Source organism: Maylandia zebra, linkage group LG8, assembly GCF_041146795.1.
Source record: "Maylandia zebra isolate NMK-2024a linkage group LG8, Mzebra_GT3a, whole genome shotgun sequence".
NCBI classification, from domain to species: domain Eukaryota; kingdom Metazoa; phylum Chordata; class Actinopteri; order Cichliformes; family Cichlidae; genus Maylandia; species Maylandia zebra.
This window is the reverse complement of record NC_135174.1, coordinates 12,969,307-12,995,743: the sequence shown is the minus strand read 5'-3', so window position 1 is coordinate 12,995,743 and position 26,437 is coordinate 12,969,307. Positions and strand designations below refer to the sequence as shown.

At 41.6% G+C, this 26,437-nt stretch overlaps 3 protein-coding genes and 3 long non-coding RNA genes across 13 annotated transcripts; 2 read left to right on the top strand and 4 right to left on the bottom strand.

Annotated features, from left to right (window-relative positions):
* Positions 1-84: 84 nt before the first annotated feature.
* Positions 85-1,651, bottom strand: LOC112433694 (uncharacterized). Of its 2 annotated transcripts, XR_013099980.1 has the most exons (4): positions 1,462-1,651; positions 875-996; positions 661-791; positions 85-166 (listed from the first exon to the last, which is right to left on the bottom strand). It is a non-coding gene; the product is annotated as an uncharacterized LOC112433694 (long non-coding RNA). The 2 variants fall into 2 exon arrangements; XR_003023644.2 differs by lacking the exon at positions 1,462-1,651 and having other exon boundaries at positions 875-1,064.
* A 145-nt stretch (positions 1,652-1,796) lies between these two features.
* Positions 1,797-3,720, top strand: LOC143419813 (uncharacterized). 2 transcript variants are annotated; one of them, XR_013099826.1, is made up of 4 exons: positions 1,797-1,901; positions 2,085-2,218; positions 2,374-2,465; positions 3,633-3,720. It is a non-coding gene; the product is annotated as an uncharacterized LOC143419813 (long non-coding RNA). The 2 variants fall into 2 exon arrangements; XR_013099827.1 differs by having other exon boundaries at positions 2,085-2,237.
* Positions 3,556-7,036, bottom strand: LOC112433697 (uncharacterized). Of its 3 annotated transcripts, none has more exons than XM_076887373.1 (3): positions 6,945-7,036; positions 5,686-5,730; positions 3,556-5,593 (listed from the first exon to the last, which is right to left on the bottom strand). In XM_076887373.1, the coding sequence occupies exons 2-3, from the start codon at positions 5,723-5,725 to the stop codon at positions 4,863-4,865; spliced, it is 771 nt and encodes a 256-aa protein (XP_076743488.1). In that variant the 5' UTR covers positions 5,726-5,730; positions 6,945-7,036; the 3' UTR covers positions 3,556-4,862. The 3 variants fall into 3 exon arrangements, with proteins under 3 accessions (XP_076743488.1, XP_076743489.1, XP_076743490.1); XM_076887374.1 differs by lacking the exon at positions 6,945-7,036 and adding an exon at positions 5,831-5,911; XM_076887375.1 differs by lacking the exon at positions 6,945-7,036 and having other exon boundaries at positions 5,686-5,809.
* A 3,096-nt stretch (positions 7,037-10,132) lies between these two features.
* On the top strand, positions 10,133-12,422 carry LOC143419811 (uncharacterized). 3 transcript variants are annotated; one of them, XR_013099824.1, is made up of 5 exons: positions 10,133-10,235; positions 10,450-10,552; positions 10,707-10,798; positions 11,966-12,199; positions 12,351-12,422. It is a non-coding gene; the product is annotated as an uncharacterized LOC143419811 (long non-coding RNA). The 3 variants fall into 3 exon arrangements; XR_013099822.1 differs by having other exon boundaries at positions 12,275-12,409; XR_013099823.1 differs by having other exon boundaries at positions 10,450-10,571; positions 12,275-12,409.
* Positions 12,423-12,559: 137 nt separating this feature from the next.
* LOC143419810 (uncharacterized) lies at positions 12,560-15,391 on the bottom strand. 2 transcript variants are annotated; one of them, XM_076887371.1, is made up of 3 exons: positions 15,287-15,391; positions 14,028-14,072; positions 12,560-13,935 (listed from the first exon to the last, which is right to left on the bottom strand). In XM_076887371.1, the coding sequence occupies exons 2-3, from the start codon at positions 14,065-14,067 to the stop codon at positions 13,196-13,198; spliced, it is 780 nt and encodes a 259-aa protein (XP_076743486.1). In that variant the 5' UTR covers positions 14,068-14,072; positions 15,287-15,391; the 3' UTR covers positions 12,560-13,195. The 2 variants fall into 2 exon arrangements, with proteins under 2 accessions (XP_076743486.1, XP_076743487.1); XM_076887372.1 differs by lacking the exon at positions 15,287-15,391 and having other exon boundaries at positions 14,028-14,526.
* Positions 15,392-19,539: 4,148 nt separating this feature from the next.
* telo2 (TEL2, telomere maintenance 2, homolog (S. cerevisiae)) lies at positions 19,540-25,470 on the bottom strand. Its single transcript, XM_004562486.3, has 20 exons — positions 24,759-25,470; positions 24,403-24,680; positions 24,232-24,300; positions 23,663-23,810; positions 23,455-23,557; positions 23,311-23,379; positions 23,052-23,193; positions 22,569-22,705; positions 22,370-22,455; positions 22,062-22,163; positions 21,855-21,943; positions 21,669-21,760; positions 21,447-21,563; positions 21,290-21,361; positions 21,026-21,196; positions 20,855-20,946; positions 20,675-20,774; positions 20,534-20,598; positions 20,319-20,434; positions 19,540-19,968 (listed from the first exon to the last, which is right to left on the bottom strand). The coding sequence occupies exons 1-20, from the start codon at positions 25,097-25,099 to the stop codon at positions 19,847-19,849; spliced, it is 2,511 nt and encodes an 836-aa protein (XP_004562543.2). The 5' UTR covers positions 25,100-25,470; the 3' UTR covers positions 19,540-19,846.
* Between the last annotated feature and the right edge of the window lie 967 nt (positions 25,471-26,437).

Genomic DNA, 26,437 nt, shown 5'->3' with positions numbered 1-26,437 from the left:
AGTATGAAACACAGTTGATCATCTCTCCCCTCTCATATCCCAGAGTCTCATCAAGAGACAAAACATAGTTATGTAGCACGTAGCATGTAGAGAAGTTTCTTGATGGAGCCCTCCACACTGAGAAGGACACTCGTCTTACAATACTCATCCACACTATGGACTTTACCTATATGCATAAGACATGGGATTAAAGATGAAATAAGTGGAATATCTGACAGCTCAAACCACAAAGTGTTCATATTTATTAAAGATCAGACTGGATTCTGGATCAATAGCATTATAGCTTGTTGTATTTTCCCCTTTCTGGAGACTCCCACAGGATTACTGCTTCACAGAGGCAAAATACACTTTTGATATAATTTTCAACAAGTCTGCTGGATTAATCAGACTTTCTAAAACCATGAATACTTTTCTCATACTGTTCTTCGTAACTGTTCAAAAATAAAGCAAAGTATCATCAATGCAATTTACAGAACAAACAAATAAAATAAACAGCCTTTATACATTGAGGGCTGTGACTGCAGAAGACTGCTGGCCTCAGACAAAATTATACAAGGCAATGAAAAAACAAATTGTGTCTTAAAGAAAGTATGGTCAAATGCATTGAAAATAACAAATGATTTAATTTTCCAAACTCCAACAGGAATCACAAACTCCTACCATCTGCAGTGCAGATAAAGAATCCAAGTCCCTCCTGTGGCCCCATCTTCAGAGGTGCCCCCTTCCAGCTAAACTTGTCCAGCGCACGCTCATCTCCTCTCACAGATGCTCGAGCTAGCATTGCCACATCACTATAATAAAATACAAAAAATAGTATTTGATTAAAAAAATGTCATACTCTTCCACTTGATATGGGACTTCGAAGGCTGCTTACTCTCCAGGTGTGGACGGTCTGAAGATGCAGCAAGTTAAAGGTTTCTTGTATTCATGTTTTACAAGGTGGTTTCCATGAAGTCTCCCTCTCGCATCCACCTTCCATACTGCCAAAGCTCCAGACTGTCAATAACAATAATAACAGTAATAGTTAACAGTTAATTTGCCTAGCACTTTCAAAACAGTTACAAAGTGTGTTAAAGAACACAATAAAATCTTAGTTAAAAACTCAAAAGAAAAGTTCAAAGAGTTAAAACACGAAACGGTTTGTTTTCTTTTTGCATTGAGCCAGGCTGCACGGACAGCTAAGAGTGTCTGATGTGCAGAATGCAGGCAGTGACTTGGTTCATAAAAAGTGACCAAATCTGAAACAAGGCTTGTACCCATGTATCGTATACCCAAAAGGTTGTGAGGAGGAGAATGATGATTTATTTCTTTGAATTTGTTATAAGTCTGGCAGCTGAGATTTAAATGAGCTGGAGGTGAAAGATGGACTTCTGGCTGAGATCCCAGTAGAAGGAATTACAATTATTCAAACACAATGAGATAAAAGGATTTAATGGGTGTGATAAATGTGGTTGCACTCACCTGTTCACGGCACCTGATGTTAATGAGCAGAAAGGTAGGGTGAGCATGAGGCGAAACCTTCTGTTGACTGCAGCTTGAGCGCAGCTTGAATCATTTTGATGCATCTTTTGGTTTATGTATACTTCTGCACTAAGTTATGCAATAGGCCAATGTTGAAATTTGGCATAGTAAATGGTGCAGTTATTTGTGCAGTCTGTGCATTTGTTTAATGGTTTGAGGCCGTGTGCCGATTTGTACAGTGGACAGTTGTATGTGGAATAAAAGTAGCAAATAGTACAGAGGTGTATCTCATGTGTTTACTGTTGCACGTCATCTGTGTCCTCATGTTTAGCCTGCCGCGGCCGTTGGTTGGAGGAGCCGCAATAGTTTGGAAAGGAAGGAAGCAGTAAGGTCAGTTTCCATTCTGGGTTTTCAGCATTAATAAAGAAACCTGCAACAAGGTGAGTAATGTTTGAGGTCCAAAAGAAATCAACACAGAGAAATTTTTACAGTGCTCTTCTACTCTACCTGAACATTCAAAGCGCTCTATACAGGTTGCCTCATTCACACCTGTTCATAGAAGCCCTTTTTCTGTGCTTTCTACCTAACATTCACACACATTCATACTCTGATGAATGCATCAGAGAGTGACTTGGGGTTAATGTCTTGCCCAAGGACAGTTAGCATGCAGTCTGGAGCAGCCAGGGATCGACCCAAAAACCATCTGATTAGTAGATGACCTGCTCCACCTCCTGAGCCACAGCCACCCCTTTCAGAGGTAAAGAATGATTTAGAAAGTAAGTACAGTAATTTTTTGAGGTGATTTGATTTTAAAAAAAATCATTTTTGCTTCTAATTACATAATTAAGGTGTAATTACATCTTCCAACAAATTGATACATAAACGTATCATTTATCTACTAAAAATACATAGGAGCTGGCGTCATGTTGTGGAAGCTGCCATCTTGCCCCACCATCATACACTGGCTGAGATGGGCATCGCTGCGCCGCCTTTTCATGTTTTATGTAAGTGGATTTATACATTACTTTGAATTTAAAGATGTCAAATAGCTCTTTCACACTACATATGACTATTTCACATTTGTACATGTATATTTTGGTGATCTCTTTCTCAGTATGTTTTTCTTCTTATGGAAATAAGCTAATTTTAAACCAGTTAATGTTAGGCTCCAGTGTCCTAAGAAATCACACCTTTCCCCTGATAAACAAATTGATTGGATTCTCTCATTGTGTGGGAATTGATTATCAATTACAACTTCAATGAGCCACTTCAAAGAAAGTTTCACCCGCGTGGGCAGCAACAGAAAGTCCAGATGTGGAAACAGAAGGTTTCCACATTAAAATATCGATATTTGAATCATTTTGGGGTAAATTGTAGTTTTTCATTAACAGGAACACAGTGGAAAGAAACTATCATTCAGATTGTCTACATTGGAAAGAACTACTCCCTCTTCCGCCTTTTATAGTCATGTGTGAAATACGGCTGTATAAATGTGTGGCAGCCTGTGGCGTGCGCACTCACAACAATGGCTGAGCGTAACTGGAGTCATGTGCGCACGTATTTTACATCCACAAACAGCCCAGACGTGGTTTGCGATACATGTGGCAAGAAAGTGAGGTGTTGTGGCAACACCACTAACCTTGTCAAACACCTCAAAGTAAATCATATCACAGAATATGACGAGCTTATGTTGAGGCAAACTGAAGAGGAGGAGAAGGACGGGTGCTGCTAGGGTGAGACAGACGTCTCTCAGGGAGTCCTTTAGTGCTGCAGGCAGGCAAGGTGTTCACATAGTGCACAACTTCAGGTTTTTGATTTCTATATGATGAATTCTGCATTATTAAGTGATAAGAACAAGTAATCTGATGTCCTGTAATGATTATGACGCTATAATTTGAGATACAATAAAAGAGTAAAGTTTTTGTACAAAGTATCGGAGCAGTATCGTCGATACCACCCTGAATTTTACTTGGTATGGGATCGGAAAGGAAATCAGTGGTATCACACATCACTAGTGATCAAATGTCAGGCCAAGCTGGAACTGATTCCTGTCTTCTGTAACTTCTACAACACTGTCCAATAGAGACACATGAATGAACTGCAGCGTCATTAAAAACACTGATGATCTTTATTTAAAAATGTAATACATTTACATCTGAATAAACTTTTAGGCATTACGCTGACGGAGGGATGGATGGACCATGAATGCTTTCTCATCCTTCTTGTCATGCACCATGGAAGTGTCTGAGGGGCTTTTCCACTTGGAATGGGGATACTGTGTCCACACTTCAGAGGTGGAGTTTCCAGCATCTCACCTGGGCCTCATCTGCAAACAATCAGCAGGAGGGCTTCTTAAACCAGCGCTGCCTGCTACTCCTCGCCAGTTTGTTCTGCCATCTCCAGTGGTAACTAGGCTTCCCCTCTGCTCCAGTTCTGGCGTGCTCCTTCCCTGTGTTTAACCTTGTTTTCCCTGTGTTTAGGTCTCCTCTGCCAACGTACTCATCCTACCCTCAAACTCCCTTACCCGTCCAGCAACTTCTTCTCCCTCTGTTGCAGAATTCCCGTTGGATTGTTCCCATCAGGAGCCAGGTGTTCAGTCTCTCGATAGCTTTTCCTCTGGTTCCTGCTGTCTGCTGACACTCCTAGCTCGAGCCACGTTCTCCATTCCCTCTCTAAAGTCTCATAAATAGTTTAACCATGTGCATTGAATCTGCATTTGGGTCTAAGCTTTCTATGCAGGGAAGAAATCATCACAGTGACATCTATTTAATTTTCAATTCAATTTTATTTAAAGAGCGCCAAATGACAGCAACAGTCACCTGAAGGCGCTTTATATTGTAAGATATACTTACAAAGAAAACCCCAACAATCATATGACCCCCTATGAGCAAGCACTTTGGCGACAGTGGGAAGGAAAAACTCCCTTTTAACAGGAAGAAACCTCCAGCAGAACCAGGCTCAGGGAGGGGCGGCCATCTGCTGCGACCGGTTGGGGAGGGGCAAGGAAAATAGTATAAAGACATGGAACAGAGACAGAGGTTAATAACAAGTACCATTCAGTGCAGAGAGGTCTATTAAACATAGTGGGTGAAGAAGAAACACCCAGTGCATCATGGGAATCCCCCGGCAGCCTAATGCTGGGCATACACTGTGCGATTTTTGGCCCATTTTGAGCCGATTTTTCAGTCGTGCGATCGTTTTGGGGATCGTCCCGAGTTTGGCCTTGATCAAACTTCTCACCCCTGCGAGTCAATCCTACAGTTTGATCAGGAGCCGAATAACGCGACTGAAAAATCGCAGCACAGTGTATGCCCAGCTTATTGCAGCATAGAGGATTCAGGATCACCTGAGTAGGCCATCAGATTACTGAAAGGATACTGAAAAAACCCGTCGAAGTAGTCTTAGTCTTCATTGCTGCTGGTCGACTCAATTGAACACCTCTGAAGTTTGCACACAGGCAAGTATTCCTCTTCTTGCTCAAAATCCTCTCGGGAACGCTTCCTCGAGCCTCCAGTTTCATGTTCAAGCTCTTCGTGCGCATCTTCAAATACTTCAGAGTCATCATCGCTCCATCTCATTCTTTTGTTTGCTCCTAAATCTTCTTCATCCCTCTCTCTAGACCTCTTCCTGGAAACACCTGGCTGAGGGTCCTCTTCTGGGATGTACTGGCGAACATCCATGCGGCCTTCAAATGCCTCCTCATTTTCAATGCCACCAACATTGAAAATGATCAATACCACAGCATCCCCGTGCTGTTCATCGTTGTCACCATTGGCATTATTGTCCCTCACATGAATATTTTGAACATCGTCGTCATCGTCATCGTCATCGTTGCCGTCGCCGTCGCCGCCGTCATTGTCGTCATCGTTGTCGTCATCGTCGTTGTCGTTGTCGTCGTCGTCGTCATCGTCGTTGTCGTCGTCGTCGTCGTCATCGTCGTCATCGTCGTCATCGTCATCGTCGTCATCGTCATCGTCCCCGTAAAGGTAATTGTCATATTGTGCCAGTACTGAAGCTATTAGCTCATCTAGATAGCAACAATATTCATGGAGAGCGCGATACAGTCTGTTCAGGAAGCCATTAGCAGGTTCCTGATCTCCATTTGCCAACATTCGTGGGTTAACCTGTTGGCCTGCAAGATCATTAAATCTTTTAATTAACATCCATAACTATCTGCTGAAAATCTGTTTTTCATCAATTTCAAGACTGAGTACATGTGCTTACCGTTTTGGTTATTTTGTGGTCCGTCTCCACTTGCACTCATTTTGACTACAAGGAACACAAAACAACAATGATCACTAAACCTCAACCCAGAATGTTCAGAGAATTTGCTTTTTTTGTGATGACTTTAGGCTGCGTCCAAACGTACACGGCTATGTTTGAAAACGGACAATTTTCCTTTTTCGTTTAAAAAAATAAAAATCCAGTCCACATGTGCAGTTTTGAAAAAATATCTCCTTCCACATCTAAACACTAAAAACAAAGTGAAACGCTGTCAAGAACACGCCAAATCTTAACCGTGTAGAAATGTTGGCCAATCAGAAGTCTAGAAGCCTGGGTGGGAAAACCTCATAAAACCTTACGTACTTCTGAGAAGTTTTTGTCTTTTTCTGGAAAAGCAGCTAATTTTGTGTTACTTTCACGTGCCTTCATCGTTTCAAATGTTAATAACTAAAGACAGACTCACAACTTTGGAATGGACTAAATGCATACAGCATACATAAATGTCATTTTTTTAAATTACATTTCTTCCAAACCGACGTCAGGATTTGGGTTGGGAGAGCGTCTGTGTTGAATGTAGAATCCACGTCTGATGTAAGCGTGTAAAAACTGCAGATACTAAGATTAACAGACACAGTATGTTGTCTACATCTGCCATTGTAGAAATTGATCTCACGTAAACAATAACGTGGCCACAGCGTGACTTCAACAGCGGCGCACACTTTTGACATTGCCTGAGTAAATGTCCGTTTTCCTCGTCCACACCTAAACACAAAAACGTCCTTTTTAAAAATCTCACCTTTCAGTGACTCAATCTGCTGTTTAGGTGTGGACGAAAGGCCCAAATGCAGAGACAAAGCTGCGCTTTCAAAAATAGCCGTGTACATGTGCACGTAGGCTCAGTTTCTCAGAAATTCTAATAGTTTGTTTGAGAACAAAACTTACGTCTTCTCTATTTTCCTAAATGAACAAAATAATCTGAGAAATAATCGTGTTAAAAAGAGCTTCTGTCACTCTAAGATATGATTAAGAACATTTTCTAATTTATGTATCATTTGTCAAATATTACATCAGCTGACAAATAGTTAAGTCTTCATTTGTTTTCCTGAATAATAGATCCACATCATCCTCTCTATGATGGAAAATATAGTCTAGTCTTGCACAATGTACAGTACATAAATACTGTCCTGGCAAGCAGGGAAATCAGGCTTTATATATTTAAGTAAATGATCTTGAGTTTATAAACTGAAATTTGAGCTTACTTTAGTTCTTGGTAGATTACACAGCAGTTAATCCTCAGGGAAACGTCCAAATGTCACTAAATAGTGGTCTGCTTTCATTCGGTTGCAGTGTCTCTTCCGTTTTGTGTTCATATGCTGATGTTTTCATTCAAACATGCTTAAATGCTGTGATGTCACTTTAGCAGCAAAGACTGCGGAATGTGCAGAGATTCTTTTGACATCAAGTTGTTTGCTCAGATTTTGATATCTTTTAAATGGAGACAAAACAAAACGCTATGGCAACAAAGCAACAAGCTGTTTCCAGTGCTTAATATTTAACATGTCTTTGTTATAAATTTTATTTGTACAAATCTGTGATGTTGATGTGCACAACGTGGGATTTAGACCTCGGAGGGTTAATCAACAAATCACGAAAAATTAGGTTTAAATTTCTGTTCATGACGGTGCAGATTTCTAACATTTTGTGTACTTGAAGCATTTAACAATTTGATTGTTTTCTAATAAAAACTGTGTGAAACTCAAGTTAGAACTGTGTTTGTAAATGAACCGTCCCATGTTGTGTAGCTTTCTGGATTTTATACTTATTGGGCTACATATCAATTTACTATACAGGCTATACAGTAGATAAAATCTAAACTCACATGTTTTATGTAACTAAAGTGTTTAATCATGTGGGCTACAGACAGTAATCAAGTTATGGACTATATTGATATGAAAAACATGCATACTTAGTGCATTTGAATCATTTTAACCATATGTAACCACCTGCATGTCATGGTCCTGGGACTTCTACCTGGTTTTTTGTGTGTCTTGTATTGTTGTTGTTTGATGTCAGCTTTAGGGTCCCTCGGTTGTTCTGTTAAGATGTTGCTTATTTGATTTCCCCTCGTGACTTTACCCCCTGTGTGCCCCCTCTGTGTATCTGCCAGCCCCCATGCCTCGTTTCTCCTCCTTGTGTTTTATTCCATGTTTTCCCAGCCCGCTATGTCTGTGTTCTCTTCCAATCTGGTCTGCGTCTCTGTGTGCTTCCTGTTTTACTTTGATAGTCTCCCGTCAGTGTTGTGTTACTCCTGCCGTGTCTCGTTATGATTATCAGTGTCGCCTGTGTTCCCCGTGTGCTCCCACTTCCCTCGTTAACCCTCTGTGTATTTGTGTCCACGTCTCCTACATTACCTACATAATAGAGCTATAATAAATGTTTGTTTGGGGTTTTTTTAAGTACAGAAATCAGCTGCTAAAATAATTGTTTTGACTTTTTGGGAATGCTTTACGGTCTGTTCTGTAGGAACGCTGAATTAATATATTGACTGTCTGGCCCCTTCTGGCTATTTAATAGTTGCTGAAGGAGATTTTGTTCATCCCCAGCTAATCTCATCCATATTTATATAAAATCTAGCATACTCCACACCACACAAAGTCAGAAGCCAGTTAAAATCTGTATGTGGTACCTGAGGCGGTGCTGCACTGACCAGTTGTTTCTGGCTATTTGCTGGTTCAGCCTGCCTATCACTGCAACTCTTGGCTCTTATTGGTCAGGCTGGTGTGTGTGTGTGTGTGTGTGTGTGTGTGTGTGTGTGTGTGTGTGTGCGTATTGTAAAGACTTGATTCCCACAGTCCAAGTCAGGGTTTTAAAATGCGTTGCTGTCTCCATCCAGCATCAAAGCTGCATTGAAATTTCCTTCAATGAAATTTTGGCTCAAAGAAAAACAGTGTTGTTACTGTCAATCTCCAGTTAAAATAAAAGTGTAATTAAACCAAACGAAAGTAATGTACTAATGCTGGTCAAGACATTACCTGTAGCTGAGTGACATTTCCTCCAATTTCTGTTGGTGTCTGCAGTTTCCACTGGGGCTTAGTGTCTACTGCTACCCGACTGCACCACCATCCTCCACATTGCTATGCGTCCATTGGTGGTGCCAGCTGCTAGGATTTCTGAGTGTTGCAGAATTTTTAAAAAAGCAACGAGTTTTTTATTTTTAACCTATGCATTTGGAAACATTCAGGAATATGGTGATGGGAAAGAAAAAGGTGGTTTCCATGAAGTCTCCCTCTCGCATCCACCTTCCATACTGCCAAAGCTCCAGACTGTCAATAACAATAATAACAGTAATAGTTAACAGTTAATTTGCCTAGCACTTTCAAAACAGTTACAAAGTGTGTTAAAGAACACAATAAAATCTTAGTTAAAAACTCAAAAGAAAAGTTCAAAGAGTTAAAACATGAAACGGTTTGTTTTCTTTTTGCATTGAGCCAGGCTGCACGGACAGCTAAGAGTGTCTGATGTGCAGAATGCAGGCAGTGACTTGGTTCATAAAAAGTGACCAAATCTGTAACAAGGCTTGTACCCATGTATCGTATACCCAAAAGGTTGTGAGGAGGAGAATGATGATTTATTTCTTTGAATTTGTTATAAGTCTGGCAGCTGAGATTTAAATGAGCTGGAGGTGAAAGATGGACTTCTGGCTGAGATCCCAGTAGAAGGAATTACAATTATTCAAACACAATGAGATAAAAGGATTTAATGGGTGTGATAAATGTGGTTGCACTCACCTGTTCACGGCACCTGATGTTAATGAGCAGAAAGGTAGGGTGAGCATGAGGCGAAACCTTCTGTTGACTGCAGCTTGAGCGCAGCTTGAATCATTTTGATGCATCTTTTGGTTTATGTATACTTCTGCACTAAGTTATGCAATAGGCCAATGTTGAAATTTGGCATAGTAAATGGTGCAGTTATTTGTGCAGTCTGTGCATTTGTTTAATGGTTTGAGGCCGTGTGCCGATTTGTACAGTGGACAGTTGTATGTGGAATAAAAGTAGCAAATAGTACAGAGGTGTATCTCATGGGGCGATCGTGGCTCAAGAGTTGGGAGTTCGCCTTGTAATCGGAAGGTTGCCGGTTCGAGCCCCGGCTTGGACAGTCTCGGTCGTTGTGTCCTTGGGCAAGACACTTCACCCGTTGCCGCCTGGTGGTGGTCAGAGGGCCCGGTGGTGCCAGTGTCCGGCAGCCTCGCCTCTGTCAGTGCGCCCCAGGGTGGCTGTGGCTACATTGTAGCTTGCCATCACCAGTGTGTGAATGTGTGTGTGAATGGGTGGATGACAGGTTGTGTAAAGCGCTTTGGGGTCCTTAGGGACTAGAAAAGCGCTATACAAATACAGGCCATTTACCATTTACTGTTGCACGTCATCTGTGTCCTCATGTTTAGCCTGCCGCGGCCGTTGGTTGGAGGAGCCGCAATAGTTTGGAAAGGAAGGAAGCAGTAAGGTCAGTTTCCATTCTGGGTTTTCAGCATTAATAAAGAAACCTGCAACAAGGTGAGTAATGTTTGAGGTCCAAAAGAAATCAACACAGAGAAATTTTTACAGTGCTTTTCTACTCTACCTGAACATTCAAAGCGCTCTATACAGGTTGCCTCATTCACACCTGTTCATAGAAGCCCTTTTTCTGTGCTTTCTACCTAACATTCACACACATTCATACTCTGATGAATGCATCAGAGAGTGACTTGGGGTTAATGTCTTGCCCAAGGACAGTTAGCATGCAGTCTGGAGCAGCCAGGGATCGATCCAAAAACCATCTGATTAGTAGATGACCTGCTCCACCTCCTGAGCCACAGCCACCCCTTTCAGAGGTAAAGAATGATTTAGAAAGTAAGTACAGTAATTTTTTGAGGTGATTTGATTAAAAAAAAATCATTTTTGCTTCTAATTACATAATTAAGGTGTAATTACATCTTCCAACAAATTGATACATAAACGTATCATTTATCTACTAAAAATACATAGGAGCTGGCGTCATGTTGTGGAAGCTGCCATCTTGCCCCACCATCATACACTGGCTGAGATGGGCATCGCTGCGCCGCCTTTTCATGTTTTATGTAAGTGGATTTATACATTACTTTGAATTTAAAGATGTCAAATAGCTCTTTCACACTACATATGACTATTTCACATTTGTACATGTATATTTTGGTGATCTCTTTCTCAGTATGTTTTTCTTCTTATGGAAATAAGCTAATTTTAAACCAGTTAATGTTAGGCTCCAGTGTCCTAAGAAATCACACCTTTCCCCTGATAAACAAATTGATTGGATTCTCTCATTGTGTGGGAATTGATTATCAATTACAACTTCAATGAGCCACTTCAAAGAAAGTTTCACCCGCGTGGGCAGCAACAGAAAGTCCAGATGTGGAAACAGAAGGTTTCCACATTAAAATATCGATATTTGAATCATTTTGGGGTAAATTGTAGTTTTTCATTAACAGGAACACAGTGGAAAGAAACTATCATTCAGATTGTCTACATTGGAAAGAACTACTCCCTCTTCCGCCTTTTATAGTCATGTGTGAAATACGGCTGTATAAATGTGTGGCAGCCTGTGGCGTGCGCACTCACAACAATGGCTGAGCGTAACTGGAGTCATGTGTGCACGTATTTTACATCCACAAACAGCCCAGACGTGGTTTGCGATACATGTGGCAAGAAAGTGAGGTGTTGTGGCAACACCACTAACCTTGTCAAACACCTCAAAGTAAATCATATCACAGAATATGACGAGCTTATGTTGAGGCAAACTGAAGAGGAGGAGAAGGACGGGTGCTGCTAGGGTGAGACAGACGTCTCTCAGGGAGTCCTTTAGTGCTGCAGGCAGGCAAGGTGTTCACATAGTGCACAACTTCAGGTTTTTGATTTCTATATAATGAATTCTGCATTATTAAGTGATAAGAACAAGTAATCTGATGTCCTGTAATGATTATGACGCTATAATTTGAGATACAATAAAAGAGTAAAGTTTTTGTACAAAGTATCGGAGCAGTATCGTCGATACCACCCTGAATTTTACTTGGTATGGGATCGGAAAGGAAATCAGTGGTATCACACATCACTAGTGATCAAATGTCAGGCCAAGCTGGAACTGATTCCTGTCTTCTGTAACTTCTACAACACTGTCCAATAGAGACACATGAATGAACTGCAGCGTCATTAAAAACACTGATGATCTTTATTTAAAAATGTAATACATTTACATCTGAATAAACTTTTAGGCATTACGCTGACGGAGGGATGGATGGACCATGAATGCTTTCTCATCCTTCTTGTCATGCACCATGGAAGTGTCTGAGGGGCTTTTCCACTTGGAATGGGGATACTGTGTCCACACTTCAGAGGTGGAGTTTCCAGCATCTCACCTGGGCCTCATCTGCAAACAATCAGCAGGAGGGCTTCTTAAACCAGCGCTGCCTGCTACTCCTCGCCAGTTTGTTCTGCCATCTCCAGTGGTAACTAGGCTTCCCCCCTGCTCCAGTTCTGGCGTGCTCCTTCCCTGTGTTTAACCTTGTTTTCCCTGTGTTTAGGTCTCCTCTGCCAACGTACTCATCCTACCCTCAAACTCCCTTACCCGTCCAGCAACTTCTTCTCCCTCTGTTGCAGAATTCCCGTTGGATTGTTCCCATCAGGAGCCAGGTGTTCAGTCTCTCGATAGCTTTTCCTCTGGTTCCTGCTGTCTGCTGACACTCCTAGCTCGAGCCACGTTCTCCATTCCCTCTCTAAAGTCTCATAAATAGTTTAACCATGTGCATTGAATCTGCATTTGGGTCTAAGCTTTCTATGCAGGGAAGAAATCATCACAGTGACATCTATTTAATTTTCAATTCAATTTTATTTAAAGAGCGCCAAATGACAGCAACAGTCACCTGAAGGCGCTTTATATTGTAAGATATACTTACAAAGAAAACCCCAACAATCATATGACCCCCTATGAGCAAGCACTTTGGCGACAGTGGGAAGGAAAAACTCCCTTTTAACAGGAAGAAACCTCCAGCAGAACCAGGCTCAGGGAGGGGCGGCCATCTGCTGCGACCGGTTGGGGAGGGGCAAGGAAAATAGTATAAAGACATGGAACAGAGACAGAGGTTAATAACAAGTACCATTCAGTGCAGAGAGGTCTATTAAACATAGTGGGTGAAGAAGAAACACCCAGTGCATCATGGGAATCCCCCGGCAGCCTAATGCTGGGCATACACTGTGCGATTTTTGGCCCATTTTGAGCCGATTTTTCAGTCGTGCGATCGTTTTGGGGATCGTCCCGAGTTTGGCCTTGATCAAACTTCTCACCCCTGCGAGTCAATCCTACAGTTTGATCAGGAGCCGAATAACGCGACTGAAAAATCGCAGCACAGTGTATGCCCAGCTTATTGCAGCATAGAGGATTCAGGATCACCTGAGTAGGCCATCAGATTACTGAAAGGATACTGAAAAAACCCGTCGAAGTAGTCTTAGTCTTCATTGCTGCTGGTCGACTCAATTGAACACCTCTGAAGTTTGCACACAGGCAAGTATTCCTCTTCTTGCTCAAAATCCTCTCGGGAACGCTTCCTCGAGCCTCCAGTTTCGTGTTCAAGCTCTTCGTGCGCATCTTCAAATACTTCAGAGTCATCATCGCTCCATCTCATTCTTTTGTTTGCTCCTAAATCTTCTTCATCCCTCTCTCTAGACCTCTTCCTGGAAACACCTGGCTGAGGGTCCTCTTCTGGGATGTACTGGCGAACATCCATGCGGCCTTCAAATGCCTCCTCATTTTCAATGCCACCAACATCGTCGTCGTCATCGTTGCCGTCGCCGTCGCCGCCGTCATCGGCGTCATCGTTGTCGTCATCGTCGTTGTCGTCGTCGTTGTCGTTGTCGTTGTCATCGTCGTCATCGTCATCGTTGCCGTCGCCGTCGCCGCCGTCATTCGCGTCATCGTTGTCGTCATCGTCGTTGTCGTTGTTGTCATCGTCGTCGTCGTCATCGTCGTTGTCGTTGTCGTCGTCGTCGTCGTCGTCATCGTCGTCGTCGTCGTCGTCGTCATCGTCGTCGTCCCCGTAAAGGTAATTGTCATATTGTGCCAGTACTGAAGCTATTAGCTCATCTAGATAGCAACAATATTCATGGAGAGCGCGATACAGACGGTTCAGGAAGCCATTAGCAGGTTCCTGATCTCCATTTGCCAACATTCGTGGGTTAACCTGTTGGCCTGCAAGATCATTAAATCTTTTAATTAACATCCATAACTATCTGCTGAAAATCTGTTTTTCATCAATTTCAAGACTGAGTACATGTGCTTACCGTTTTGGTTATTTTGTGGTCCGTCTCCACTTGCACTCATTTTGACTACAAGGAACACAAAACAACAATGATCACTAAACCTCAACCCAGAATGTTCAGAGAATTTGCTTTTTTTGTGATGACTTTAGGCTGCGTCCAAACGTACACGGCTATGTTTGAAAACGGACAATTTTCCTTTTTCGTTTAAAAAAAAAAAAATCCAGTCCACATGTGCAGTTTTGAAAAAATATCTCCTTCCACATCTAAACACTAAAAACAAAGTGAAACGCTGTCAAGAACACGCCAAATCTTAACCGTGTAGAAATGTTGGCCAATCAGAAGTCTAGAAGCCTGGGTGGGAAAACCTCATAAAACCTTACGTACTTCTGAGAAGTTTTTGTCTTTTTCTGGAAAAGCAGCTAATTTTGTGTTACTTTCACGTGCCTTCATCGTTTCAAATGTTAATAACTAAAGACAGACTCACAACTTTGGAATGGACTAAATGCATACAGCATACATAAATGTCATTTTTTAAAATTACATTTATTCCAAACCGACGTCAGGATTTGGGTTGGGAGAGCGTCTGTGTTGAATGTAGAATCCACGTCTGATGTAAGCGTGTAAAAACTGCAGATACTAAGATTAACAGACACAGTATGTTGTCTACATCTGCCATTGTAGAAATTGATCTCACGTAAACAATAACGTGGCCACAGCGTGACTTCAACAGCGGCGCACACTTTTGACATTGCCTGAGTAAATGTCCGTTTTCCTCGTCCACACCTAAACACAAAAACGTGCTTTTTAAAAATCTCACCTTTCAGTGACTCAATCTGCTGTTTAGGTGTGGACGAAAGGCCCAAATGCAGAGACAAAGCTGCGCTTTCAAAAATAGCCGTGTACATGTGCACGTAGGCTCAGTTTCTCAGAAATTCTAATAGTTTGTTTGAGAACAAAACTTACGTCTTCTCTATTTTCCTAAATGAACAAAATAATCTGAGAAATAATCGTGTTAAAAAGAGCTTCTGTCACTCTAAGATATGATTAAGAACATTTTCTAATTTATGTATCATTTGTCAAATATTACATCAGCTGACAAATAGTTAAGTCTTCATTTGTTTTCCTGAATAATAGATCCACATCATCCTCTCTATGATGGAAAATATAGTCTAGTCTTGCACAATGTAAAGTACATAAATACTGTCCTGGCAAGCAGGGAAATCAGGCTTTATATATTTAAGTAAATGATCTTGAGTTTATAAACTGAAATTTGAGCTTACTTTAGTTCTTGGTAGATTACACAGCAGTTAATCCTCAGGGAAACGTCCAAATGTCACTAAATAGTGGTCTGCTTTCATTCGGTTGCAGTGTCTCTTCAGTTTTGTGTTCATATGCTGATGTTTTCATTCAAACATGCTTAAATGCTGTGATGTCACTTTAGCAGCAAAGACTGCGGAATGTGCAGAGATTCTTTTGACATCAAGTTGTTTGCTCAGATTTTGATATCTTTTAAATGGAGACAAAACAAAACGCTATGGCAACAAAACAACAAGCTGTTTCCAGTGCTTAATATTTAACATGTCTTTGTTATAAATTTTATTTGTACAAATCTGTGATGTTGATGTGCACAACGTGGGATTTAGACCTCGGAGGGTTAATCAACAAATCACGAAAAATTAGGTTTAAATTTCTGTTCATGACGGTGCAGATTTCTGACATTTTGTGTACTTGAAGCATTTAACAATTTGATTGTTTTCTAATAAAAACTGTGTGAAACTCAAGTTAGAACTGTGTTTGTAAATGAACCGCCCCATGTTGTGTAGCTTTCTGGATTTTATACTTATTGGGCTACATATTAATTTACTATACAGGCTATACAGTAGATAAAATCTAAACTCACATGTTTTATGTAACTAAAGTGTTTAATCATGTGGGCTACAGACAGTAATCAAGTTATGGACTATATTGATATGAAAAACATGCATACTTAGTGCATTTGAATCATTTTAACCATATGTAACCACCTGCATGTCATGGTCCTGGGACTTCTACCTGGTTTTTTGTGTGTCTTGTATTGTTGTTGTTTGATGTCAGCTTTAGGGTCCCTCGGTTGTTCTGTTAAGATGTTGCTTATTTGATTTCCCCTCGTGACTTTACCCCCTGTGTGCCCCCTCTGTGTATCTGCCAGCCCCCATGCCTCGTTTCTCCTCCTTGTGTTTTATTCCATGTTTTCCCAGCCCGCTATGTCTGTGTTCTCTTCCAATCTGGTCTGCGTCTCTGTGTGCTTCCTGTTTTACTTTGATAGTCTCCCGTCAGTGTTGTGTTACTCCTGCCGTGTCTCGTTATGATTATCAGTGTCGCCTGTGTTCCCCGTGTGCTCCCACTTCCCTCGTTAACCCTCTGTGTATTTGTGTCCACGTCTCCTACATTACCTACATAATAGAGCTATAATAAATGTTTGTTTGGGGTTTTTTTAAGTACAGAAATCAGCTGCTAAAATAATTGTTTTGACTTTTTGGGAATGCTTTACGGTCTGTTCTGTAGGAACGCTGAATTAATATATTGACTGCCTGGCCCCTTCTGGCTATTTAATAGTTGCTGAAGGAGATTTTGTTCATCCCCAGCTAATCTCATCCATATTTATATAAAATCTAGCATACTCCACACCACACAAAGTCAGAAGCCAGTTAAAATCTGTATGTGGTACCTGAGGAGGTGCTGCACTGACCAGTTGTTTCTGGCTATTTGCTGGTTCAGCCTGCCTATCACTGCAACTCTTGGCTCTTATTGGTCAGGCTGATGGCACGCTCACTCAGCACAATATGAAATAGAAGAGGACAACAATAGAAACATTAGTGCTGTTAGTCTGCTCCATTATAGCTACAGCGGTATGAAAACTGCCTTTTCATTGTCACTCACTCACTAGTTTTCACCTTCCCAGTTTATCACCCTCTATTTTCAGCATACCCCCTATGTAGCACTATATGGTGTGTGTGTGTGTGTGTGTGTGTGTGTGTGTGTGTGTGTGTGTGTGTGTGTGTGTGTTTGTGTGTGCGCGCGTGTGTGCGTGCGTGCGTGCGTGCGTGCGTGTGTGTGTGTGTGTGTGTGTGTGTGTGTACAGAGAGGCAGCCAGGTTCATAATGGATATGAGGAAGTGTTTTCTTTCTTCTTCTTTTTTTTAAAGTAGCCACATTCAGGTAAAAGTGTGAAATCAAATGATCCATCAATAAAGGATAATGTTGGATCAGTGTTTCAATATTTATGTCCTTTATTAGATGTACATGTGGTTTGGTTATTTGCCTTTTGGTTAAAAGGAAACTGAGAGAGGACTTTTTTTATTAGTGATCTTAATAGTATTTTTTAATCTAATTGAATACAATCTATTTGTGTATGATAGTCAGTCAAAAGAGGGAGAGAGGAAAGAGGAGAACATGAGGAGAAAGTACAAGGTCAGGAAGAACCAGGTAAGAAAACAGACAGGGAGTACTAACAGGCACAACACAAACTGTTAAACTGGCAAAGAAAAAACCAACTAATTTTACTCGTACAATCTGGAAGTTGTGTTCTGCTGTACAGAATCTGCAAAACAAAGTGGGTTGTCAGCCCTGGCCTGGCACTGCATTACCATGTTGAACTTCAGTCAGAGGAAGTCACAGTTGCCAAAAACTTTTAGAAGCTCAAGAGTGAGGCTGGTGCCATTCCAGATATGTTAACATTGTACAATCTTCTGGATAATCAGATCTTCCCCACACTGAAAACTGTTATTCAGGTTGCCCTAACAAACCCAGTTAGCAGCTGTAGCTGTGAAAGGTCTTTTAGTGTCTTGAGTCAGCTCCATACCTGGCTGAGAAGGACCATGGGTCAAAGCAGACTCCAGCACCTGGCTGTGATGTCAGTTGAGAAAGAGATGCTTGAGAGACTTGACCACCAAAATGTGATCGACAGATTTACCAACCTCAAGGTGAGGCGACATAGGATAAAAGAAAAGAACAAATCTGCAGAGCCATAGTAGTATCTGCAGTAAACATCTTTTCATACATTGTACCAAAGGCCAAGGTGTCTCCATTTTTGTAATTTTTTAAATAATATTTTGTACAGTTTGGAGTGTTTTTTATGCATCTGTATTATATTATACATACACTTTAAAAGTGAATCTCTGTCCAAAAAATGCACTCAGTTTACTTTTTACTCACTATGAGCATCATTCATTATTCTCCCGCAGTAATTAAGGTTAGGATATGTTTTTTTGTTTGTTTTTTTAATTTCCAATCCATTCTTCTTTAGCAGCATTTAAATAACCTTTATCACATTTGATGGTTTTCTTACATCTTTTCAAAAAATGTGGGATTAAATTGTTAAAATGTACAAAACAGTGATGTCATGTTTTGTGACGAGGACCCAGGCACAGAGAGACTTGATGAATTTAAGAATCTTATGATTTAATAAAGAAATTTGCAGACTTGCACAGAGATGGTAAAATTATGACTGATAATGGAGATGAATACAACAGACGACGAGGACAGGGAGGAACAGGGGTTTAAATGCACCAAGGAGACAGTCAGAGGGAACTCGGGACATCTGGAGACATTTAAGGATGCAGGGACCGACAGAGACAGGGAAGAAGTCTCATCGTGACGAGTACAGTTTACCTTGCCTGGATGGGCAGCTCTCTGGGTGCTCAGCACCCCCAAAGCTCTGATCTCAACTTAACAGAGCTGCTTTTTAGTTGCTGAAGACAAAACTGAGAGAGTAACCCACAAATAAGCAGCAGCTGTTTGGCAATGGAATCGGGGAAAGGATTTTCATCCAAGTATTAAAAACAGTCCTTATATCTTAAATCGTTAGTTTGTCTGGTTACTTATATAAAAGCCAGCTAATGTCATATTCATTTGAATTAAAGCTGAAAGTCTGCACTTCAGTCATATAGTTTGAATTGAATCTACTGAGTAGTGGCGTGCACAGGTAAACCCACAAAATAACAAATGCCTCTATTCAAAAACTTAAAGACCAAACTACATATTGTTAGTTTTTGTCAAAACCTAGGCATATTTAATTTTTATTTCCTTGTTTAGCACTAGTATATTTATACATGGCAAAACACTGAAATCCCAATCATTTCCCATCGTCATCAGATTTAATTATTTGAACAAAACAAAACAAAACCCTACACTTTCTCTCAATAAAAATAAATTTAGAATCTTTTTAATGTACAAAACTGTCAGTGTAACCTTTAGATAGAACAAGGAATACAGTTGTCTGAATTATAAAACATTTTAACTTTTTAACAATGAAAATAATTAATGTAATTAACCATATGAATTCAAACAGACTAATAAAAAAGACGTTGTAGTTTCATTTTATCAGACAATGCAGTGGTGGACTTTCCTCTGACCATGACAACAGGAAGTACTAATAGTATTTCCATTATTTGTCAGAGTGATATTCATGTGAATGTTCACAGGATGTCCTCTGCAAACAAACAACCAAAGTACAGAGAGTACCCATACAGGAAAGAAGCAGAGAAAGGATATCCTCATAGCAAAATATTTTAATACATTTTAAACATTTTATTTAAGGAAAACTTCATCTTCCATCTAATATTTCATTTGGTTTGTAAATCGGACACTGAATACACAAACCAGCGTATGTGCCATTAGTGCATGTGTGAGAAGATGTTTTCTGGTTGGCACTATGCTGCAGGATATTTTTTTAAAAAAGCAGCACCTGCAGTAAGTAGGATTCATGCCTGAGCTAAAGGAACATCTACATTAAAGACGCATTTCTCTTCATGTGTGGGTTTTCACACACCCAGAATGTCATTGTGCATTGCTGACGTTGTGTCACGTCTCCACAGTCGACGCTTGTGGATCCTGTAGCTGCTTCTTCAAGCTCTTATCCAGCAGCACCAGGCTCTGCACCGCCAGACTCCTGCAATCTGCATCCGGGTCTCCTTCAGCAACATCTGTGGACAGTAACATTATTATTATTAGTAGTAGTATTGACAATTTGCAACCTGTAAAACGGAAGTTGTGACCCCTCTGACCTGTATCACTCAGCTCTGAGTTTTATTCCCATTGGGATAAAAAAAAAATGAAAAAAAGAAAAGCCAATCAAATCACGGACACCCCTGTATTACAGGACATCCTGGTTCCTCATCAGCTTCCCAGAAATGTCCAGTCCAGCTGTGAATGACTGTGCACTATCTTTTTGTGTGTTTGTAAAGACAGATTGCTGACAGTTATCAGGTGCAGGTGTGGCATCGGGCTTTTTCTTTTCTGTCATTAAAATGTCACACCACATTTTTTTTAATACCTGCCAGCCAAGACCTGGTCTCAAACAGCTGATCACTGATGTCCACCAGCAGGTTCTGACTGGGCATGCTCAGAAACACAGAGCAAACAGCGAAGAGGACGCCTCGTCTCACCATCCTTTAACACACAGAATTCAGGTTAGATGACAGCAAAGGTCCACAGATATTATTCTGTGTTACACTACAGAGACAAACAGAGATAATGAATCACACATACTGGTCAGCATGGTACCGCACTGCCCACACAAAGTCCAGCAAAGCGCAGCCCATCTGTGCGGCTATCTGAAGCAAAATAACAGAGGCATTGTAAAACAAATACAGCATCTATAATAGGCCAGAGAAGGAGAAATTCATGTACCGGTGCATTGACTGCTAGATGCATAAAGAGGCCCAAAGTGTGGATCAGCCTGCCCAGTACCAGGTGGTCACTGCCCAACAGGTCAAAGGTCACCTGAGGCCTAGCAGGAAGGTATCATGTATTAAACAAATGTTCTCTTACAGCTGAGTTCATGGATTTAAAAACAAGGATCATGCTTACTTGTCATAGTTTTTAAGCAGAGGGAAAAAGAAGTGCCCGGCAACAGGGGCGTAGCGGTTTGGTGTTGCCTTAGTAACAGGTTGGTTGACTTTCTGTGGCAAAAACACACAAAATTACTTTTCAGAGTGAGCTTGCACTCAAATTCCAAATCACAAGAGAGACTGGAAGTACCTTAGTGAGGCGTTTTGTCTTGCTTTGGATTCGCTTTTCTACCACCTGTTGCCAGTGAACAGGGTTGTCACCGAGGTATGGAGTCGACTCAGCTGTTGTAGCAGAGCTTATGGATGCAGCTTTCTTTTCAGTGACTGGTTTAGAGAGCTCCTGAGCTGCTAAGGCAAGAACCTGTGATATCAAATAATGGAGGCCATAATTACATGATATGTAGCAATGATCAAAGACCATCACGCAGATAACCACTATGACCTCTCGTTTTACCTCCAAGATATCAAGTCTCTGGCGCAGACTGTAGTTCAAGGAGTAAAACTCTGTGGTTAAATAGTGAGCCACCTACCAAAGGACACAGAAATACAGTTTGGTTATGAGTGAAAGTTTGTGGAGCGGTGTGTAGTTTGTTAAGAGAAGGCAAACATACAGGAATACAGTCAGTGACAGTGAGAGCCACCATCGTCGCCTGCCTGAGGTACAGGAAGCCGTTAATGTTGTATTTGTCGTCCATATGAAGGAGGACTTTGGACATCTGGACACTGATCTGAAAACAAGAATGAAAACACCTACATTATAACATCAATTCATTTTACCCCTATCTTCCAGAGGAAATATTCAAATCTTAGAGCCTCTCTTATTCCTGTCGTACCTCTCTGGCTGCAAAACTGTTCTTCCGCACCAAACTCTCAGCAGCTTTCAAAGCAAGCTCCACGCGCACTGGGTCCTCAGAGGATATTAAAACTAGATAAGTTTGAAACATGAGGACATGCTGGAGTGAGAATACGACACAGGTGATCACATAAGGCAAACAGGGATGAGATGGGTGAAGTCATACTTTCCAGGCAGTCTCGTAGGTAGCGAGGCGGGGACGCCTTACTGATCTCCTGATCTCCAGACATATCGTACGGAGTGAGCTCATCGTCACTGGAGTGATAAAAGGTTAATCGTGCACTTTTATATATGCTCTAAACATGTAAAAGTTGGGTTTTTAAAAAAAAAAAAATCTTTAAAGGATGTCATTCTTACTGAATGCTTGACATACCTATCGAGATCAGAGTCTGGATCCGTTTTTAATGCCTGAGCTCCTGATGTAGTTTGCGATGCATTCTGAGCTGACTCAGCTGTCTCTTGAGGACCGTCAGCTCTGGAGATGACAGATGACACAATATTTTTGTATTTGTATTTAATACATATTGCATACATTTAAGATGAATCAGATCATTTTTAAAATTTTAGGTAAAACATTTCAGGATCCTTAAAAAATAATATTCTCATCACTTAGCAAGTCAGCTGATTGGCAGTTTCATCTTTTTACATCTTTAAGCAGAAGTGACAGGGAGTACGACCTACCTATTTACGGGCTCAGCCTCTGGTTCGTCACAGGCGCCGGGAGCCAACAGAGACAGCAGCTCACGAGTCTCTTCGTCCTGGTCGTACTAGAACACGACACAGCATCACCTCACACACGAGCCTCACAGTCCAGTACAAACAATGACAGGCTGCCTCGTGGTGGCTTGTTATATTTGCTCCTGCTATAAATGAACCGTACCTCAAATTTAAGCTTGGTTCCATTGATATCCATGCGGGAGCTCAGGTACTCTCCAATCACCATCCCCATATGCCTGATCCGCACCACGTTGCTGTCAAGGTGGGTCTGCATGCCGCCAAGCATACACTGAAGTAACTCTGAGAGAGACGGATTCAACCGGTCAGTGTAACTGACTTCAGTTTAATCAAGTATTTTATTACTTCAGTAGCTGTTTTGTAGTATCTGATTAGTATCAGTAGTAATTTTACTGCTGAAAACTCTGACTGATTTTTATTTAATGTGCACAAATATGAAGATGTAAAAATATATAACTAATAAATCATCTAGTAAGGGTCATGCAGAAGCTCCAGAATAGTTAATAATGGAGTTTGAAGTGATCTTATGCTCCGTGAGGTCTTTCTTAATTAAAAAACAAACAAAAACAGACCAACAGTCAGGGTTTATTTCATCCTCAGGGGCACAAAGCAGAAGGCTTTGTTATACCTGAGCGCAGCTCCTGTATCTCAGAGTCTTTCAGCAGGCTCACACTCAGCAGGAGGGCTTTGCTGACGTATAACTGCTGCTCCAGAGGCGTGTGTTTCACTGCGCTGGAGTTAGCCCAGGCCTGGGACACAGACCGTAAAACCTGAAAACACCAAAATCATTAACTAACACATTAGCACAGCTGAGTGAGGGTGTGAAGTGGTTATTTATATTCTAATATGTTTATAATATTAGGCTGCTTAACTTCACGTCCACCCACCTGGATAAGAAGAGGTCTGCGATCCCTGTCTGCTGCGAGGTAACCAAGAATAATTCTCAGAACACGAGTCTAGGAAAAGAGCCGCAGATTAAAGCACGATATTCATAACACATATAACTGTCAGGGAGGAAGTTACTGTAGTACCTCATACTTATATTGCAGTAACAGAAGTTTATGAGTGATGACAAACTGAGCCTTTTTATTTGTCAGCACTAGGTTTCCGATGATCCTGCCCAGTGCGTCCGGCCTGAAGAAACAAAAACACAACAAACGTGCGCCATTAAACACAGATCTGACAGCTGGATAAAATAAAAAGACTTTCCCAGATTCTCTGAATCTGCAACAGTCTCACCCACTAACAGCCTGCACCAGCCCAGTGAGCACGCTCTCCATCCATCGCTGGGGAACGTTTTCCAGCAGCTTCCAGCAAACCCTCTGCCACACCATGTCTGAGCGCGTGCACGCGGACAGACGAGGAGCCATCACAGCCAAGACCGAACCTGCAGCAGGACAAAAGTGAAGAAAAAAAAATGAGAATGGTCTGAATTTATACAAGTTCTGATGGCAAAAGAGAGCAAAGCTAGTAGTAGCAAAGTGCATTTAATAAAGTAGCTGGGGAGTATAAGTAATAACAGGATGTTCTGACAGCAAAAGACATGCAGGAGGTTGTGGCACAATGGGAGGACACACTGCAGAGGTTTGCAAAGTGTGGGGAGCAGAGCCACTGGAAAACTAGGTGAAAAATAAACTGATATTTTTATTTTAGGAAAAATAAGTTTTCTAATGCGCTGATCTTTATTTAATTTAGCGTGAGTATGAATTTTTTTCAGGTTCTGAAGGCTGGCTTTCAACCTGAAAAAGCTTAAGGACTCCTGCAGTACAGAGACAAACAACTATAACCAAATACATCCTTAAACTCACCGCCGTGCCCCTGGATACACACTTTTCCAAGTGTTTGAGCCACAAAAGTCAAATTACAGTCCGTTCCAGCTACAAATTACAAACACACAGAATGAGAGATTACGATGTCTCCTGGCACACACTGTAGTATTCCTAATAATGTGTGATCATTGCTTTACAGATGCCTTTCACCTCTGAGTGCCTGGCAGGTGTGCTCCAGGGCAGTGAGCATTTCTGTGGCCAGCAGTGGGTAGTACTGCTGAGGACGGAAAAGAGCTCTGTTGTTTAGCTGTAGCTTGTTCGCGGTAATGTCTGGCAACGCGCTAATACGCCCCAGCAGCGTCTCTCTGAGCTGCTGCGAGTCAGAGGGCGCTGCCTCCAGACAGTAGGACCAGAGCAGCTCAGCCAGGCGACCACGCTGAAGGAACTTCTCAGTGATGCTGACCACGTGGTCCAGATTTGAGGTGGGTCTGCAGGGGCGAGACACAGGCATTAAGGTTATTAAAGAAGATGATGATGATAAGCACGTCACACCCAGCACCACCCACCTCAGCTCTCCTATTGCATCCATCAGCACCAGGAGCGCCTGCTCTGGAGGTCCTGCGAGGAAGAGGCCGTCCCACAGCTCTGCGCGCTGGGCTGCTGTCAGCTGGTGTAACCAGTCAGCCTGAATGTTGCTGACCAGCAGCTGCAGAGCGGAAGAGTAGTGAGCTCTCCTGAACTCTGCACGCTCAGCTGAGGTGGCTGTGCTGTCCGGTCCTTCATCCAAGTAGGAGTGGAGTGTCCGAAGAGCCGTAATGATGTCTGAGCTGTCCGTGGATGACTTGAGTGTGCGGAAACACCGGGTCACCGTTAGTCGCACGTCAGTATTTGTAGTTAGCGACTCCATTTTTTTATAACGGTATTATAACGACAAGCAGCAGTGTTTCTACCAAGGTCTAGCCTCCAACTTACTAAGAAAAGTAGAGAAATAAAAACTTGTGCTACAAAGTATGAAGTCTAGTAGAGTCCCATATGTTGAATGGGTTAGCTTCAGCTGTTAGCCTGTCAAGCTGATGTGCAGCCGCACATTTTTATAACGACACGAGCTTTCATGAGCACGATTTACACTCACAGTAAAATGAGGACTTTATTTTCAGGGGAAATTATCCGTCCCCACGGACAGCTGTGGATTCAGCGAGAGAATCATGCCGCCGTAGCTGTTTGCGATTCCGAGAGTGCAGCACCAAAATACGCTCGTGGTGAGCAGGATAGAATTGGTTCCGGGTATAATCGGTCCGATGTGGCGTTCAAGAAACCTACGATTTATTTAATCTATTTTGGTAACGTTGCAGATTGTCTAATCAGTGGATAACCTCCCTCATATCGATTAACAACACACTTGTATACGCATAACTTATTGTAAATATAACAAGAAATAAAATAATGACTTCGTGCCTTAATGCCAACATCAAAAGGCGAAGATATAAAAGTACATTTCAACATTACTGACGTTTCAGCAGCTGGTAACTGGAGTATCTGATCAGAGATAAATAGTGTAGCAAACTGACGAATCTTCACGTACTTTATTTAGGTAAAAGTCTTTATGCTACATAAGTAATAGTACACAAGTATTGAAAACTGCAAAAGATTTGTGGTCAGCAAACGAGTTTTAAATTGTATCTGTAGTTAAACCAAGCATCTGGACTTTCAGTTGATCATTACGGTTCATCACATCTTCAGAAATGGTCTCAAGAAGCCTGGAGAACCATTTCTGAAGACTACTTAAAGAAACGACAAATTAAGCTAAGAGTGACCTTTCGCTGTGCAGAAGAGTAAAGGTGGTCATGTCAAATACAGACTCATTAGAACTGGACAATTTTATGTTTGTACAGGTCTCTTTGGTGGTGTCTTGGTCGCTACTCGGGGGAATAAGGAGACAGCCGCTCCAATTTTGGTGTGTTCTGGGAAATGCCGACAGAAATGGTGTTGGGGTGTCAGCACAGGACATTGGCACCTCATACCACCTACATGGAGTTTAACTGATTTATGCTGTACTGTGGTGATCAAGTACTCCTCTAATATTTCTGAGCAGTGTAAAATACAATAAAACAGACACACTGAGTTTGGGCAGTTTGTAAACACTGAGCATGAGAGATTTGTGTTGTTTTGAGCATAACCAGCAGATGGTGCTGAATGGCCGGTTGGAGGCGTCTGTGGTTTGTTGATCAGACAAGGAATCGAGTCC

Bases quoted from the DNA above. Each gene is read 5' to 3' on its own strand.
- LOC143419810 (XM_076887371.1), bottom strand. From the start codon at position 14,067: ATGAGTGCAAGTGGAGACGGACCACAAAATAACCAAAACG. The intron at 13,936-14,027 runs GTAAGCACATGT...ATGATCTTGCAG, and splicing joins ACCACAAAATAACCAAAACG to GCCAACAGGTTAACCCACGA.
- telo2 (XM_004562486.3), bottom strand. From the start codon at position 25,099: ATGGAGTCGCTAACTACAAATACTGACGTGCGACTAACGGTGACCCGG. The intron at 22,706-23,051 runs GTATAACAAAGC...CGTCTCTCTCAG, and splicing joins GATACAGGAGCTGCGCTCAG to AGTTACTTCAGTGTATGCTT. The intron at 19,969-20,318 runs GTATTAAAAAAA...TACTGTCCACAG, and splicing joins GACCAGGTCTTGGCTGGCAG to ATGTTGCTGAAGGAGACCCG.
- LOC112433697 (XM_076887373.1), bottom strand. From the start codon at position 5,725: ATGAGTGCAAGTGGAGACGGACCACAAAATAACCAAAACG. The intron at 5,594-5,685 runs GTAAGCACATGT...ATGATCTTGCAG, and splicing joins ACCACAAAATAACCAAAACG to GCCAACAGGTTAACCCACGA.